The sequence below is a fragment of the Microtus pennsylvanicus genome, chromosome 3 (assembly GCF_037038515.1).
Source record: "Microtus pennsylvanicus isolate mMicPen1 chromosome 3, mMicPen1.hap1, whole genome shotgun sequence".
Taxonomy (NCBI): Eukaryota; Metazoa; Chordata; class Mammalia; order Rodentia; family Cricetidae; genus Microtus; species Microtus pennsylvanicus.
This window is the reverse complement of record NC_134581.1, coordinates 33723064-33738764: the sequence shown is the minus strand read 5'-3', so window position 1 is coordinate 33738764 and position 15701 is coordinate 33723064. Positions and strand designations below refer to the sequence as shown.

The 15701-nt window shown below is 45.7% G+C and overlaps 1 protein-coding gene across 2 annotated transcripts in view; it reads left to right on the top strand.

The window, feature by feature from the left end:
* Positions 1-1014: 1014 nt before the first annotated feature.
* The window catches only part of Nt5e (5'-nucleotidase ecto), a 58708-nt gene continuing 44021 nt past the window's right edge, over positions 1015-15701 (top strand). The window contains exon 1 of one of the 2 annotated variants that reach the window (XM_075965046.1): positions 1015-1756. In XM_075965046.1, coding sequence (XP_075821161.1) covers positions 1400-1756 — 357 coding nt within the window. In that variant the 5' untranslated portion in view covers positions 1015-1399. The remainder of the gene's footprint in view (positions 1757-15701) is intronic. The other variant, XR_012909973.1, reaches the window with a different exon arrangement.

Sequence of the window (15701 nt, the reverse complement as noted above, 5' to 3'; positions counted from 1 at the left end):
ACAGGGCTTCACTAACAGCCCAAGAACTCACTATGTGTGCCCCAGACGGTTTTCCTACTTGGGACTCTCAAGTACTGTAATTATAGGTGTTGGCCACCATGCAGGGTGGGAGTTACTGTTGAATGACTTTAGGATGCCATCTCAGGAAGATGAAAAAGCTCTGGGAAATGAATGGTGGTGAATATCCTTAATGCCACTAAACTGTATGCTTAAGATAGTAAGTGATAATGCATGTCATGTGTATTTATATGATGTATATCTTACTGCAATTGGAAAACAACTTAGTGGTGGATGAGATAGGATCTTGCTATGCAGCCCAGACTGTTCATGGACTTTCAGCTCTCCTGACTCAGCCTCCTGAGTCCTAGGATTAGGGGCATGCCCCAGTGTCTGGAGATGTGTGGAGATTAGATATCGTCTACATAATGTGCAGAATACATGAGAACCAAACTAATTCTCTTTCCTTTCCCAAAGTTGCTAGTTTATTGATTTTACTTCATTCAAACGCGAGAGTTAATCCGTTAGACGTGGAAATCGTGTAGTGATTTACACTTAATGATGACGATTTATTAATAACAAATATGGATTGCCACTATCACTACTAAAAAGCTGTGCAATCACACACACACACACACACACACACACACACACACACACACACACACACACCACAGCATATACTCAAAATCTCAAAAGTTTGGACAGAGAGGAAAGAAGACTGGAAAAGCACAGGGCAGCAACGCGCTTAACTGTCAAGTGTTTAGACCCTAAGATCCGCATTAGCTTTCAGAGCTGGCCATGAACCGCCACCGCAGGGGGTTTTATCGCTAAGGTTTTCGCTGTGGGTAAAAGCTTGCTTGACTTCTGAGATTCCAGATCTGAGCAACGTGGAGCAGTTGCCTCCTCAAACCTCGCTCTGTCCTGGTCCCACCGCGGTAACTGCGGAGCGCTCCTCCCGGGTGAGCTCTGGACTCCTCTCTCTCCCACCCCGTCTCTCTTCTCTTTCGGCAGCTAGCCATAGCGCCACACAAGCAGTACACTCTTTTAGAGAAATCGGTGTCCTCAGGAGGTGAAGATCGGTGGGTCGGCTCCTGCAGCTGCTAACGCCGCCGGGTCTACGGAACCCCGGCTCCCGAAGGTGCTCGCTCACCGCGCAAACAACCTCCTCTCTGTTCCTGCCGGCTGCGTGTGCGAGGCCAGTCGCTCCCGGGTGCCTGGGGTGCCAGGGTCGGATCGGGTGACTCCCGGAGTGCGCCTGCCAGCAGGAGGGCCTTGGACTAGAGGAGGCGCGTCCGGCCCCGCCTCTCCCTATTCCTCCCCGCAGCCTAGGGGAGGCCGGGGTAGCCGGAGCTCGTCGGGCCCCGGGCCAGTCCACCAACTCAAGGCGTTCTAGACAGCCATGCATCCGGCGGCTGCTCCCGCGGCCGCTCCGCCGCCCAGGTGGCTACTCATCACCCTAAGCGCGCTGCTGTTGCTGTGGCCGGCAGCCAGAGCCTGGGAGCTCACGATCCTGCACACCAACGACGTGCACAGCCGGCTGGAGCAGACCAGCGAGGACTCCACCAAGTGCCTCAACGCCAGCCAGTGCGTGGGCGGCGTGGCGAGGCTCTACACCAAGGTGCAGCAGATCCGCAAGGAGGAACCCAACGTGCTGCTACTGGATGCCGGCGACCAGTACCAAGGCACCATCTGGTTCACCGTTTACAAAGGTCTTGAAGTGTCACACTTCATGAACACCCTGCGCTATGATGCCATGGTAAGAAGAAGGTTACCGGGGTAGGAGCCCCAGGCCCAGAGGGAGGGGCTGGAGAACTCCCTAGTACCCTGTCAGAGAAAGGATTCACAGATGAGCAAGTGGAATTCGACTCAGGCCAGTGTGGCGCGTCGGTGCAGACCGCGTCCCTTGTATGATAGTCTTAAACTGATGTTTTGGGGGACCCACGGTGAACTGAGCATTAAAAGAGGGATCCTGCCTACGGAATGATTTAGCAAGGGGAGGGCAGGGGAGGGACACTGGAAGTTGAGGGCTGATGACGGATCTGTCTCCTCCACATCTGCTCAATCATTCAAAGAACGTCTCATCCCCACTTTACTGAAAGGGACATCGGGTAAAAAAAAAAAAAAATTTATTCAGGTCACCAGGGCCCCAAGGGGGAGAGGGCAGATAGACACCACACCCAATTGGCCCTGAAGTCTGAGCGCTACAAACTCACCTTCTTAGGTAGATTTCCAGTGTAACCCTATGTAAGTTGTTTATTTGGCCTCAGTGGTCGACTCTTCTATAAAATGGAAAGAAAACTATTTACCTCAAAGTACTGTGTGCACACAATATGATCTCCACGTTTGTTCTTGCTGCTCCCAGACACTGCCAGGCGGGTTCGAGGAAAAAGAAATATCAGAGAGAACACAAATGCGGAGAATCTGGATTTCAAGAGTTCAATAAAACCCTCTTGACTGTAGGGATTCTAGAAGAGCCCAGCTTGAGGGATAAGGGATCTGGGGGTGCAGCTGGATTTTTAGAGTGCTTCCTTAGAATTCCATTGGCCCTGTGCAATCCATAGCATTGCGCAAACTAGATCTGCAGGCCAAGCCTAGGGGAGGCAGGAGGGCCAGGTGTGCTGACGTAGACAGCCAGACTAGGGAACAGGAGATTCTGTCTCAAAGGGAAGGAGGAAGAGAGAGATCTTAAAAAGTTCAAATTTAATGCGGGGCGGTGGTGGCGCGCGCCTTTAATCCCAGCAGACGGATCCCTGTGAGTTCGAGGCCAGCCTGGTCTACAAGAGCTAGTTCCAGGACAGGCTTGATAGCTGAAACGAAACCCCCCTCTCGGAAAAAAAAAAAATCATGTTTAGTCCTCACTTCCCAATACTCTGTCGGAAATGTGCGTTGCTTGTTGAGAAAGGGCGAAAAACAATCAAATGTAACCGAGATGTAAAAACTAATCCATCCACCACTCAGGATCAACCTGATGTGAATTCCTAATGTAAACGATTCTGCGAGGTGGGGCGGGGGCGGGAGGGGGTGAGAACAATGAGAACAATCACCACAAAAACATAAGAGCTTTGCAAGAGAAATAACAGGGTGGGTACCCAGAACTCTGTGAAACCAGAGGGCGTGGAAGGGAAAGGAAGGTTCCCAAGGCAGAATACCCGCTGTGTACTGGAACAGCACAGAGGTCAGAGAAGGGGAGTGCTCCCTCCCAGCGAACGCTGCTTTAGAGGTTCTAAAGCAAGGGCGTTCTAGGCCTCCAAGCCTTCAGAGCTGATGGAGGAAGGCCCTATTTCCGAAGCAGCTTGACAGAAGAAGAATCGCAGGTCTCAAGAGCTCTGTGGTCTCTCAGTCCTCTTTTTTTTTTTCCACCACTAGGCCTGCTTGAAGCTCTGTAAGCAGTATGGCAGTACAAACGTTTACATAATTGGATTGTTAACTAGCTCATGTCTCTCCTTCCCCCAGAAGGGTAGGATAAACACTGTAGGAGTTTGTTTTGATTTCGTGTATAAACCGCCACTTTGCAGCATTTCCTCTTTCTAACACTCTTTTCCCCTCCGTTGTGTAAATACTCCTTAGTAAACATGGGTCCCTTTCTAAGACCTCACGAACTCACTCTGCTGCTAGGTGAGGCCACCACAATGTGCTGTAAGTTGGAGCTCGTCTTCTTACAAATTTCCCTCAAAATAATTGGACTGGGAAGAGGAAGCTACACTGACCCGTGTCAAGAGTGGGAGGAAGGGGAAAGACAAAGTCCGTAGCTTTCCATAGCTGCCATCAGAATTTATCTGTGGGATGAGTTGTGGGTGAGTTTAAAACACACAGATTGACCTGCATGAACGCGAGCTATCATAGCATGCAGCACATATTAATACTAAATATCTTACAGAGCATTTGCACATATTAACACTAAAGCCTGAGGTTATTGCTCTTCTGTTATAAAATCCCCCGGACACCTGCTATGTCTTGATTCTGGGATACTTGGAGACCCCATCAGCGTGAACAGCTGTAAAGGGATATTTACAATTCCCTAAAGCCACGGAAATTAGAGTAGGAGCCTTGGAGATAGTTTGTATTCTGGAGCCTGCCACACTCCCAAGAGAACTGCTCTGAGGGCTGCAGAGGACCAGGAGGAGCTTGAAGACCCCCCTTGGGCCCTGCTGCTGGCAGAAACTGGGAGGGGATGACAGAAGCAGCCAGGTGGTGTAGCTGTCTAGCCTAGTGGACGGACTAGTGTCCCCTGAGGTATAAGAGGAAGATACACCAAGCTATTACATAAAATAGCTCAGCGGTCAGGAAATCACAGTACTGATTGTTTTTTTGTAATTATTTAGAAACTAGAAGAAGGAAGGCAGAAAACGATTGCAAGGAGGCTCAGTTGCTTGGGAATATTCTTCTTTTCTTCCTTTTGTCCTGGTTATTTCTGAGCCTCATGTTCCTTAACTGGAGAAGAGGGGTGCTAACCCTCGCCTGTAAACAGCACATGGTACCATGAGAAACTCCTAGGCCCTTGCGCAGTGAATGCTCACTGAAGCTTAGTTCCTATACCTTGGGGTTTGGAAAGAAGAGAACATGGCATCTGCCAGGCTAGGTGGGTCTGACAGCCTAGCACAGACTACCGCCAGCTGCCCCTCCACCATCTTTTCTAAGTACTGTTGTCTAGACTGTTCCTTTTAGCATAGTTTTCTTTTTAAGGTCTCACATAGCCTAAACTGGCCTCTAACTTACTGTGTGGTACAGGATGTCCCTTGAACCTCTGGTCCTCCTGCTCCACCTCACCAATGCTGATTCCTGTCTTAGTTACTTTTCTATTGCTGTGACAAAATACCATGACCAAGGCTACTCACTAAAGAAAGCGTTTAATTGGACTTACAGTTTCAGAGGGTTAGAGTCCATTATGGCAGAGCAAAGGCATGCAACTGAGAGCTCACATCTCCAAGGAGGCAGGCAGAGAGGGGCACACTGAGAATGGTGTGTGTCTTTTTTTTTATTTATTTAATTAATTTATTTATTTATTAAGGATTTCTGCCTCCTCCCCGCAACCGCCTCCCATTTCCCTCCCCCTCCCCCAATCAAGTCACCCTCCCTCATCTGCTCGAAGAGCAATCAGGGTTCCATGACCTGTGGGAAGCCCAAGGACCGCCCACCTCTATCCAGGTCTCCTAAGGTGAGCATCCAAACTGCCTAGGCTCCCCCAAAGCCAGTACATGCAGTAGGATCAAAAACCCATTGCCATTGTTCTTGAGTTCTCAGTATTCCTCATTGTCCTCTATGTTCAGCCAGTCCGGATTTATCCCATGCTTTTTCAGACCCAGGCCAGCTGGCCTTGGTGAGTTCCCGATAGAACATCCCCATTGTCTCAGTGTGTGGGTGCACCCCTCGCGGTCCTGAGTTCCTTGCTCGTGCTCCGTCTCCTTCTGCTCCTGATTTGGACCTTGAGATTTCTGTCCCGTGCTCCTCTGTCTCTGTCTCCTTTCATCGCCTGATGAAGGTTAAAATTCATGAGGATGCCTATGTGTTTGTCTTTGGGTTCACCTTCTTACTTAGCTTCTCTAGGAACATGCATTATAAGCCCAATGTCCTTTATTTATGGCTAGAAACCAAATATGAGTGAGTACATCCCATGTTCCTCTTTTTGGGTCTGGCTTACCTCACTCGGGATAGTGTTTTCTATTTTGAAGCCCTAAAGCCCTCCCCCAATGATACATCTCCTCCAATAAGGTCACACCTTCTAATCCTTCCCAAACAATTCACCAGCTGGGGACCAAGTATTCGAGCGTAAGAGCCTATGGGGGCTATTCTCATTCAAACCACCACAGTAACCTTGCACTTATGATTTTCCCACCTCACTGTATGTGCAGTGTCCCTGTGTGGCATGGTGCATGGTGACCTCTTCTCACATCAGACTCTGGTAGATTTGGAGATGCTCTAACCAATCCCCTGCCACACAAATTCAGCAGATTCCACTGTAAAGATCTCCACACCCCAGTACAAAGTTACTGGTCACCGTATGTGTGCTTGGTTCTTCCTTTGGCAAGGGATTGCTAGTTGTGGCTTAAAGCCTACTACTTTGCTCCTCAGACAACATCAAGGCAGAGGATTACTCTCTATATGTTTAACTCTTCTTCTTCTTTAAAAGAAGATGTTTTTATTTTCATGTGTTTGTGTGTGTACAATCACGTGTGTTGGTGCCTGTGGAGGCCAGAGAGGGCATCAGAATCTCTGGAGAGATGAAGTCACTGGAAGTTATTAGCCATCTGATGTGAGTGCTGGGCACCAAATTCCTTTCCTCTGCAAGAGTAGCAGGTGCTTTTAACCACTAAACCATCTCCTCAAGCCCCAACTTTGCCTGTTCTTACCTCAGTCCAGATTGTCAGTAGCTCGTGTTTTTCTAATAATTAGGAATTTTCAGCATCTTTTGATAAGATTGTGAATCTTTTGGGGTTTCTCTTCTCAGATGGCATGTTTACGGATTTTTTTTTCGTTTCTTTTCCCTTGGATTTGCTTTGTTTTGAAGCACTCTAACTATTGATCTATGGTCAATTTTAGACACAAATGTGATGATGCTTCTGTGCCTGTTGGTGTTGCTCAACTCTGTGCCTCTTAAGACAGAAATCCTTTATTAGATATATCTAATCATCAAAAATTCTTTTGTTTGTCTGTTTGTCCTGCTTCTAAGTTCTTGAAAGCTTATGTAACAGTTTGTTCATTTAAGCTCCAATCACCAAGACTCTTACTGGGAATGCAATTGCTGCTGTCTCCCCTTCCTTCGAAGCCTGTGAAAATTGACTGCCACTTCCACCTCAGGCAACATTCTAATGAGAGGACTGAAGCAGCACATCCCAGAGGCTCACGGCTAAAAATAGGAGTCCTGAGGAACGGTTTAATCAGCTGTGAGATGCTTCTGTTCCGTGAAGGGCACAGGTGTGGAGGCCTGGACCACCGTGGGAAAGTGTGGCAGGACTGAGACAGAGGTTTACAGATCCTTGAGATGAGCTCCTTTGTCTCCGAGATCAGATAAGCCTGCAGCTTCTCCGGAAGGTGACTGTGGTCCCCTGCTGCTTAAACAAGAGTTTCCAAAGTGGCAGGAAGTGTCTTTTGTTATTCATAATGAGCCCCTTTGATAATTGCTGAGGCTAATAGTTTGTTTTGACCTGGAACTCTAGATAGCCTCGGGGTGGAGCCCTGACAGGTGTCTAATGCTTAGATTAGGGGTTAGTGGGAATTTCTAACCTCACCACCCACCTGCAGGGGGGTGGGGCTGGAGATTAAGTTCTGACAGGAGGCTCTTCCTTAAACACAGAATTTGGTGAGCTCTGGGGTTGTTGAGCACCTGGAGTTTCGGGAGAGTAGGGTGCTGAAAGGGCATTGGGGCTCTGTTTGTCCTATGCCCTGTGCCTTGCCCTGGACATTTGTTTTTTCCATTTGGCTATTCCTAAGTGTATCCTTCATAATAAACCAGTAATAATGATCTTTGAAGTTCCATAAATTCCTCTAGGTAGTTTTCAAATGTGGGGATGAGGTCATGGGAACCCCGATTTGTAACTGGTCTGTTAGAAGTGCAGGTGGCTCAAACCTCTGGACTGGGTGCCAGAATGAGCACGGTTTTGTGCGGCAGAGCCCTGTGACTCATGGGAAATGGCACCAAGTCAAGGCAGGCCAGCGTCAGGATTGAATTGCTGGACACCTAGTCAATGTTTCCAGAAAACTGGAGAACTGGTTGTGGCAAAAAGAAAAAAGAAAAGAAAGAAAACAGAATAAGCAAAAGCTTCAGCTATTGGGCCCGTGAGCTGACTCAGCCCGAAAAAGTACTCGGTGTGCAAGCCTAATAACCTGAGTTTGAGCCCCTATAGTTGGATTAAAAAGAAGAAGGGATTCATCCCACAGGTGCATAGGTGAAGAGCTGATAACGAACAGCACTTGGCAATGCTCATCCACAGAGAGGGGTCTTTGCTCATATGCTGTGGGTGGGGATGGTTGAGAAGAGGGTCTTGTCTCAGTGATGGCTTCTGTTGCTATGACAAAATACCATGGCCAAACAAAAGAAACTTAGGGAAGAAAACGTTTATTTCACTTTATACTTCCTGGTAACAGTCCACCCCTGAGGAACATCAAAGAGGCAGGAATGCAAGAAGGACAGGAACCTGGAGGCAAGAACTGAAGCATAGACCTCGGAGTAATGATACTGACTCCCTAGTCCTGGCTTGCTCAGACTTGCCTACGGGCAACCTGAATAGAGGCATTTTCTCAACAGAGGTTCCTCTTCCCAGATAACTTGAGCTTCTGTCCAAGCTGACCAAAAACAAATAGAAACAATACCACCCAAGTAGGACAGGTGTAAGGCAAAGATGCCTAAGAATGCTCGAGTCAGGGGCATCAGGGTAGTGGGCAGCTTTTGATACTACTACACAGGGCCATCGGTTCATCTATTTAAGTTCCTCCCTTTGTTCTTGGGTTCTCTGTTACTTATTATTATAAAATATCCAAGATTGAAGGCTCTATAAGGAAAAGAGGAGACATCGTCACTGAGGTTTCTGACCTCTGTGGAAGATCATGCCCTTCCATCCTCCTTGCTGGTAGGTACTCACTACAGGGTCCTGAGACAATGCTAGGCTTTCTGGAGAGAAGGAAAATGCAAGCTGCACAGCCAAAATGGTTTTTACAACAAAGCCACTCTTAGTATAACCCAGTAATCCAGCCACGACCTGACACCTCCTAAAGGTCCTACTTCTTGACACCTCCCAATGAAGATAAAATGTCAGTGTGAGTTTTGGTGGCAACAATCAAGCCACAGACACTCTTGTCAACGGAAGGCTGCTATTTTAAGCCCTGAGATGTTGAGCATGTTAGGCAAGTATCTTGCCACTAAGCCACAGCTTCAGCCCACAGTCAGGTTTTATGTCACCTGTGTGAGTAAAGAAGTGGTTTCTCTCTCTAAAAACTAGGGTTAAAAAGAGAGGTCTCTTGCATTTGAGTTCTCGGCACCTCAGCTCCTGCCCAGTCCTCTGTCTGCTCCTGATTTGCCTCCTACTCAGTATGTCTTTGAACTTAATTTTATACTCAAAGTCAAGTTTGCTTGGTGACTCTCACTTCTCCCTACCAGATCTCACAGATACTTGGGGATGAGGCAACCGTTTCCTGGTGGAGAGATAGCTTGAGCCTCCTCCCAGATGCTCCCTTTTGGTCACTATCTTCAAGGGAAAAGGCACCCAGAGTGCTCTGTGGAGAGTTGTTCTCCGAGTAGCAGAAATGATGCCCTGGGGAACCAAAGAGGCAGCAGCCTACTTCCAGGTTGTTACTTTGGAGTTATTTAATCAGCCCACAGATCTTCATGGAGTGCCACTGGGCGCCAGCTCTGTGCCAAGTGCTGAGGATAATGTACAGGCTCGGGGATGAAGCTTGGTGCTTAGAATGCATTCCCGTGGGTAGTGCCCATTCAGGCTCCTTTCAACCACAGAGCAGGACAGGCCTAGAGATAGTAAAGAGAGAGTAAAGGGCCAGAAAGATGGCTCCACTGGTAAAAGCCCTTGCCAAGCAAGCCTAAGAATCCAAGTTCAATCCCCAAGAAGATGAAGAGAACTGATTCCCCAAAGTGGTCCTTTGACCTCCTCACATGTGTCCACATACACACACATCATACACACACATAATGATGAGAGAGAGAGAGAGAGAGAGAGAGAGAGAGAGAGAGAGAGAGAGAGAGAGAGAGAGAGAGAGCATTTATATTCAGTTGCATACTAGGCCTCTCTTTTTAAGGGCATTCCCAGAATGTTTGGGGGGGGGGGTGTGCAAATTAGCAGTGTTAGTTTAGAAGCTTGGAAGAGTTCTAGATGACAATGTGATCTCCCGGCAACTCCCACCCTATGCTAGGAACCAAACCCAGATAATTGTCTTATTTTGTCATAAGAAAAACGAAAGGAAAACACTATCCTGAGTGAGGTAAGCCAGACCCAAAAAGAGGAACATGGGATGTACTCACTCATATTTGGTTTCTAGCCATAAACCAAGGACATTGAGCTTATAATTAGTGATCCTAGAGAAGCTAAATAAGGAGAACCCAAAGAAAAACATATAGGCATCCTCCTGAATATTAACCTTCAGCAAGCGATGAAAGGAGACAGAGACAGAGACCTAAATTGGAGCACAGGACTGAAATCTCAAGGTCCAAATCAGGAGCAGAAGGAGAGAGAGCACGTGCATGGAACTCAGGACCGCGAGGGGTGCACCCACACACTGAGACAATGGGGATGTTCTATTGGGAACTCACCAAGGCCAGCTGGCCTGGGTCTGGAAAAGCCTGGGATAAAACCGGACAGACAATGAGGACTACTGACAACTCAAGAACAATGGCAATGGGTTTCTGATCCTACTGCACGTACTGGCTTTGTGGGAGCCTAGGCAGTTTGGATGCTCAACTTACTAGACCTGGATGGAGGTGGGGGTTCCTTGGACTTCCCACAGGACAGGGAACCCTGATTGCTTTTCGGGCTGGGGGGAGACTTAATTGGGGGAGGGGGAGGGAAATGGGAGGCGGTGGCAGGGAAGAGACAGAAATCTTTAATAAATAAATAAATTAATCAAAAAAAATAAAAATAAAAAAAGAAAAAAAATAAACACTTTTAAAAAATTAAAAAAAAAAAGAAAAAAGAAAAACGAAAGGTGGGCCTGTAAGATGGCTCAGAAGGTAGAGGTGCTTGTTTCCAAGTCTAATGAGCTGAGTTTTACCCCTGGAACCCAGATGGTGAAAGGATAGAACTGACCCCCACAGTTACCCTCTGACTCTAACACGTTCCCACATGCATATTACAAACATAAGGACTTAAAAATTAATACGCTTTATTATTATCATCTTATTATTTATTCGTCCTGTGTTTTTTTTTTTTTTTTTTGGCCCAAAATAGCTTTATTCATTATCCACTAAAAGCAACCTTATACAGAAGGACTTCCCAATGAGTCCTTTGTATTTGCTAAAGTTTGATTTTTTTTTTTTTTGCCCAGAATGTGGTCTATTTTGGAAATAGTTCCATGGCTGTTGATATAAATATGTGTTGTTTCTATTGGATGGAATATTTGGTAGGCATCTATTAAATCCATGGATTCTATGTGCAGTTTAATTCAGAGATTTTTTTTGTTGTTTTTTAGTTTGGGTAACCTATCCAGAGGAAGCGGAGTACTGAAATCATTCACTGTTATTGTTTCAAGATATCTTTGATATTTTATGCATATTGCTGCTTATCTTGTGAAATTATGAACTCTTGTTCATAACCACATTTGGTTATATATTTGCAATTCTTTTGTCGTCTTGATGAATTATTATTCTTTCTGTTGGTATGTAGTAGCTTTCTTCATCTCTTCTGACTAGCATGGGTTGAAGCCTACTCTATCTGGTTGCAGAACAAACAACTATTCCATCTTGTTTGTAATCTCCATTTGCTTAGTAAACTGCCCTCCTTTGAGTCTCCATTTGCGATTGTCTTTACCAGGAAGGCATGTTTCTTAGAGACAGCAGGAGGATGGGTTGTCTTCTAGTTCAGTCAGATGGTGTATGTCTTTTTATGGTAAAATGAAGCTATTTGCCTTTAAGAGAGACTCACTGGTACCGTTGATATTTTCCTGGTTGGTTTGATTGTGGGTTTTGTTTTTTTTTTTTTTTTTTTTTTGCTTTCTCCCCCATTAGTATCAGAGTTTTCCTTATTTTTGTACATTGAACGAAGTGGATTATTTCTTAGCTTTCCCTTGGCTAGCCATTTCTATCATGAAATTTATTCCTTCCTGTGCTTCAGTGATTAAAACCATCTTTATTCCTCCTCTGTGTGTAGTATTTCTTTCAGTTCTGTCCACAGTGCTTGGTAGTCACAAATTCCTTTAGTTTGTGCTTATCTTGAAATACCCTGATTTCTCTGTCAATTTTATTTTATTTTTTTTTTATTTTTTTTAATTTATTTATTTATTAAAGATTTCTGTCTCTTCCCCGCCACCGCCTCCCATTTCCCTCCCCCTCCCCCAATTAAGTCTCCCCCCCAGCCCGAAAAGCAATCAGGGTTCCCTGTCCTGTGGGAAGTCCAAGGACCGCCCACCTCCATCCAGGTCTAGTAAGTTGAGCATCCAAACTGCCTAGGCTCCCACAAAGCCAGTGCGTGCAGTAGGATCAGAAACCCATTGCCATTGTTCTTGAGTTCTCAGTAGTCCTCATTGTCCGCTATGTTCAGAGAGTCCGGTTTTATCCCAGGCTTTTCCAGACCCAGGCCAGCTGGCCTTGGTGAGTTCCCAATAGAACATCACCATTGTCTCAATGTGTGGGTGCACCCCTCGGGGTCCTGAGTTCCATGCTCGTGCTCTCTCTCTTTCTGCTCCTGATTTGGACCTTGAGATTTCAGTCCTGTGCTCCAATTTAGGTCTCTGTCTCTGTCTCCTTTCATCGCTTGCTGAAGGTTAATATTCAGGAGGATGCCTATATGTTTTTCTTTGGGTTCTCCTTATTTAGCTTCTCTAGGATCACTAATTATAAGCTCAATGTCCTTGGTTTATGGCTAGAAACCAAATATGAGTGAGTACATCCCATGTTCCTCTTTTTGGGTCTGGCTTACCTCACTCAGGATAGTGTTTTCTATTTCCATCCATTTGTATGCAAAATTCATGAAGTCCTTGTTTTTTATTGCTGAGTAGTACTCTAATATGTATAAATTCCATACTTTCTTCATCCATTCTTCCATTGAAGGGCATCTAGGTTGTTTCCAGGTTCTGGCTATCACAAACAATGCTGCTATGAACATTGTAGAGCATATACTTTTGTTGTATGATAAGGCCTCTCTTGGGTATATTCCCAAGAGTGGTATTGCTGGGTCCAGGGGTAAGTTGATCCCGAATTTCCTGAGAAACCGCCATACTGCCTTCCGAAGTGGTTGCACAAGTTTGCATTCCCACCAGCAATGGATGAGTGTACCCCTTTCTCCACAACCTCTCCAACAAAGGCTATCATTGGTATTTTTGATTTTAGCCATTCTGACAGGTGTAAGATGGTATCTTAAAGTTGTCTTGATTTGCATTTCCCTGATCGCTAAGGAAGTTGAGCATGACCTTAAGTGTCTTTTGGCCATTTGAAGTTCTTCTGTTGAGAATTCTCTGTTCAGCTCAATGCCCCATTTTATAATTGGGTTGATTAGCCTTTTACGGTCTAGTTTCCTGAGTTCTTTATATATTTTGGAGATCAGACCTTTGTCAGTTGCGGGGTTGGTGAAGATCTTCTCCCAGTTGGTGGGTTGCCTTTGTGTCTTAGTGACAGTGTCCTTTGCTTTACAGAAGCTTCTCAATCTCAGGAGGTCTCGTCCTGTGTTTTTGAAACAACCTCTCTGTGTAGTCCTGGCTGGCCTGGAACTCCTTACTTTATACACCAAGCTGGCTCTGAACTTGCAGAGATCCACCTGCCTCTGCCTCCAGAGTTCCAGAGTTAAAGGCTTACACCACCACAACCAGATAAATTATGGCCAAGTATTGCTTAGGCCCTAGACCCCAGAAGTTGTATTAGGGGAGTTCTTGAAGTAGAGAATTGGTTTTCAAGCCTCAGGCATGAGCAGGAGCCTCTGCTGTGGGGGCTGTGGCCACAGGCTCTACTTCATCGTCGCAGTTCTGGGCTAGAGTGGGACCAGGTGACGCTGGCTCTGGATGACTGGAGGATGGAACAGAGGCAGCCTCTTTGTTCATCTTGCCATGTCTTGGCATCTAGATTTACTAACTGAGAACTGAAAAGAACCCATCGTGCATCTCTTTGTCAGCCTCCTGTACTTCACCCACGAATCCAGCTGAGGGCTATTCATGTTCCTTTCACACTTGTTTTCTTTAGCCCCATAAGTAGATTTAAAAATTCCCTAGATGACCTGGATAGACAGTTCAGTAGTCAAGAGCATTTGTTGCTCTTGCAGAGGATCTTGGTGCAGTCCTGGGCTCCCCCGTGGTGGCTCACAGCCATCCATGACTCCAGTTCCAGGGAATCCGAAGCTGGTTCCAGACACACATGTGAGGGGCATTAAGACATGACAGCAAAACACTCAAATGCATAAAATAAAATCCATTAGTTAATTAACTACAGTTTCTTTAGGTGCTTCTTTTCCCTTCACATAAATAATTGCTTCTATATATAATGTGCACACTAGCTAGTGTTCTCTAGCTCCAGAGAGATAAAGCTGCCTAGACCTATTAATTCTTAGCATGACTGTGCCATGCATATTTTGCCTGTGTAAAGACTGCACATTTTCCAGATGATACAGACAATATTGCATGCTGTTTGTCCTGCACTTTTTCACCCATTGATCCTTTCAGCTGATGTTGACACTACAGGTAAGCTGACCAGACCCCAGGATCCTTTCCGCCATTCAGTGGGATGCTACACTCACCCACCAGGGCCAATATTCCCTTGCTCATAGCTGTGGGAATGGAGGGTAGCCCAATATAGACATGATCCATGGAATCAGATATGGATCACCAATCGTGCTTTGGAAGGTTGTGGTTGGGTGTCCCTAAGTGATTGACAATCGAGTTTCTCTAAGTCTTACACTGTAGGGCTTACTAATGAATTGTTGTGTCACTCACTAAATAAATATGCCTCCAATCTCTGATAAAGAGCCCTTTCGCATGATTACAATTGAGTTTAATAGAGTGCCAAAGAGCTTCTTTTCTTTGCCATCAAACATATTCTACTGCTCTTAAATCAGCTCTTCTTTCTTTGTTTTCCTCTGGCATGGTTAAGCATCTCTACTTTCACTTGGAACGTTTCTTCACTAACTCTCCTCCTCTTGTTTTCAATTTCCTATTTGTTTATACGCCATTGAGGTTACTTCTTAGTGAGCCTTTGCTCCCTTCCATGAAGCTTGTCCTCTGATATTCTGCAGTTCTTAAGATACATCATGTGCTTGTATCTTCACATACGTGTTTCCCATGTGTTTGATGCATGGGTGGATGCATGCATGGATGGATGGTTTGTGGACAGATGGATGGAAGATACTTAGGTAGGTGGAAAGGCAGGCAGATGGATAGGTGATGTAGGGATGCATGGATGGATAGATGGATGGATGGTGTTTGAGTGAGTGGACAGGTAGGTAGATGGCTAGATGATGCATAGGTGTATGGATGTATAGATGGGTGGTGCTTGGGTGGATGGATGAAGAGGTGGATGGAGGTGCATGCTGGTTCTATCCTGGCTTCCAGTTTGCCTTTCAAGCATCCATAGGACAAAGATTATGATATTGTTACTTGGCATTCCAGAGCCTTGGAAAAACTAGCACGGAGTGAAATGATGCTCACCTCTACCATTCATGCGGATTGACAGCAGTTAGGCACAGTAAAGGCCCTGTATGACTACTCAAGCCTCACTACCGTTTCTCAGGTCTCAGCTCTGCCACTTGCTAGTTGTAGGAATCCGTGCTTCAGTTTCCCCATCTATGAAAATGGAAAATAATAGCACCTGTTTCATAGCACTGTTAAGATAAAATGGCCTGGTATGACGACAGGCTAGTGAACAACACAAAAACATGAACTTCCTTGTGTCAAACTTTGTCTTGTTTTTTTCCCTTTCTTTAATCCCCCATATTTTAAATTTATTGATACTTTTGTATTCTTCTGTGAACAAAACAAAGCTAAAAGATACTCATTATCTAATTCATATAAAGGTGACCTTTGATGGACCAAATAGTTACCTTAGATTTCGGATAAAATTAGAT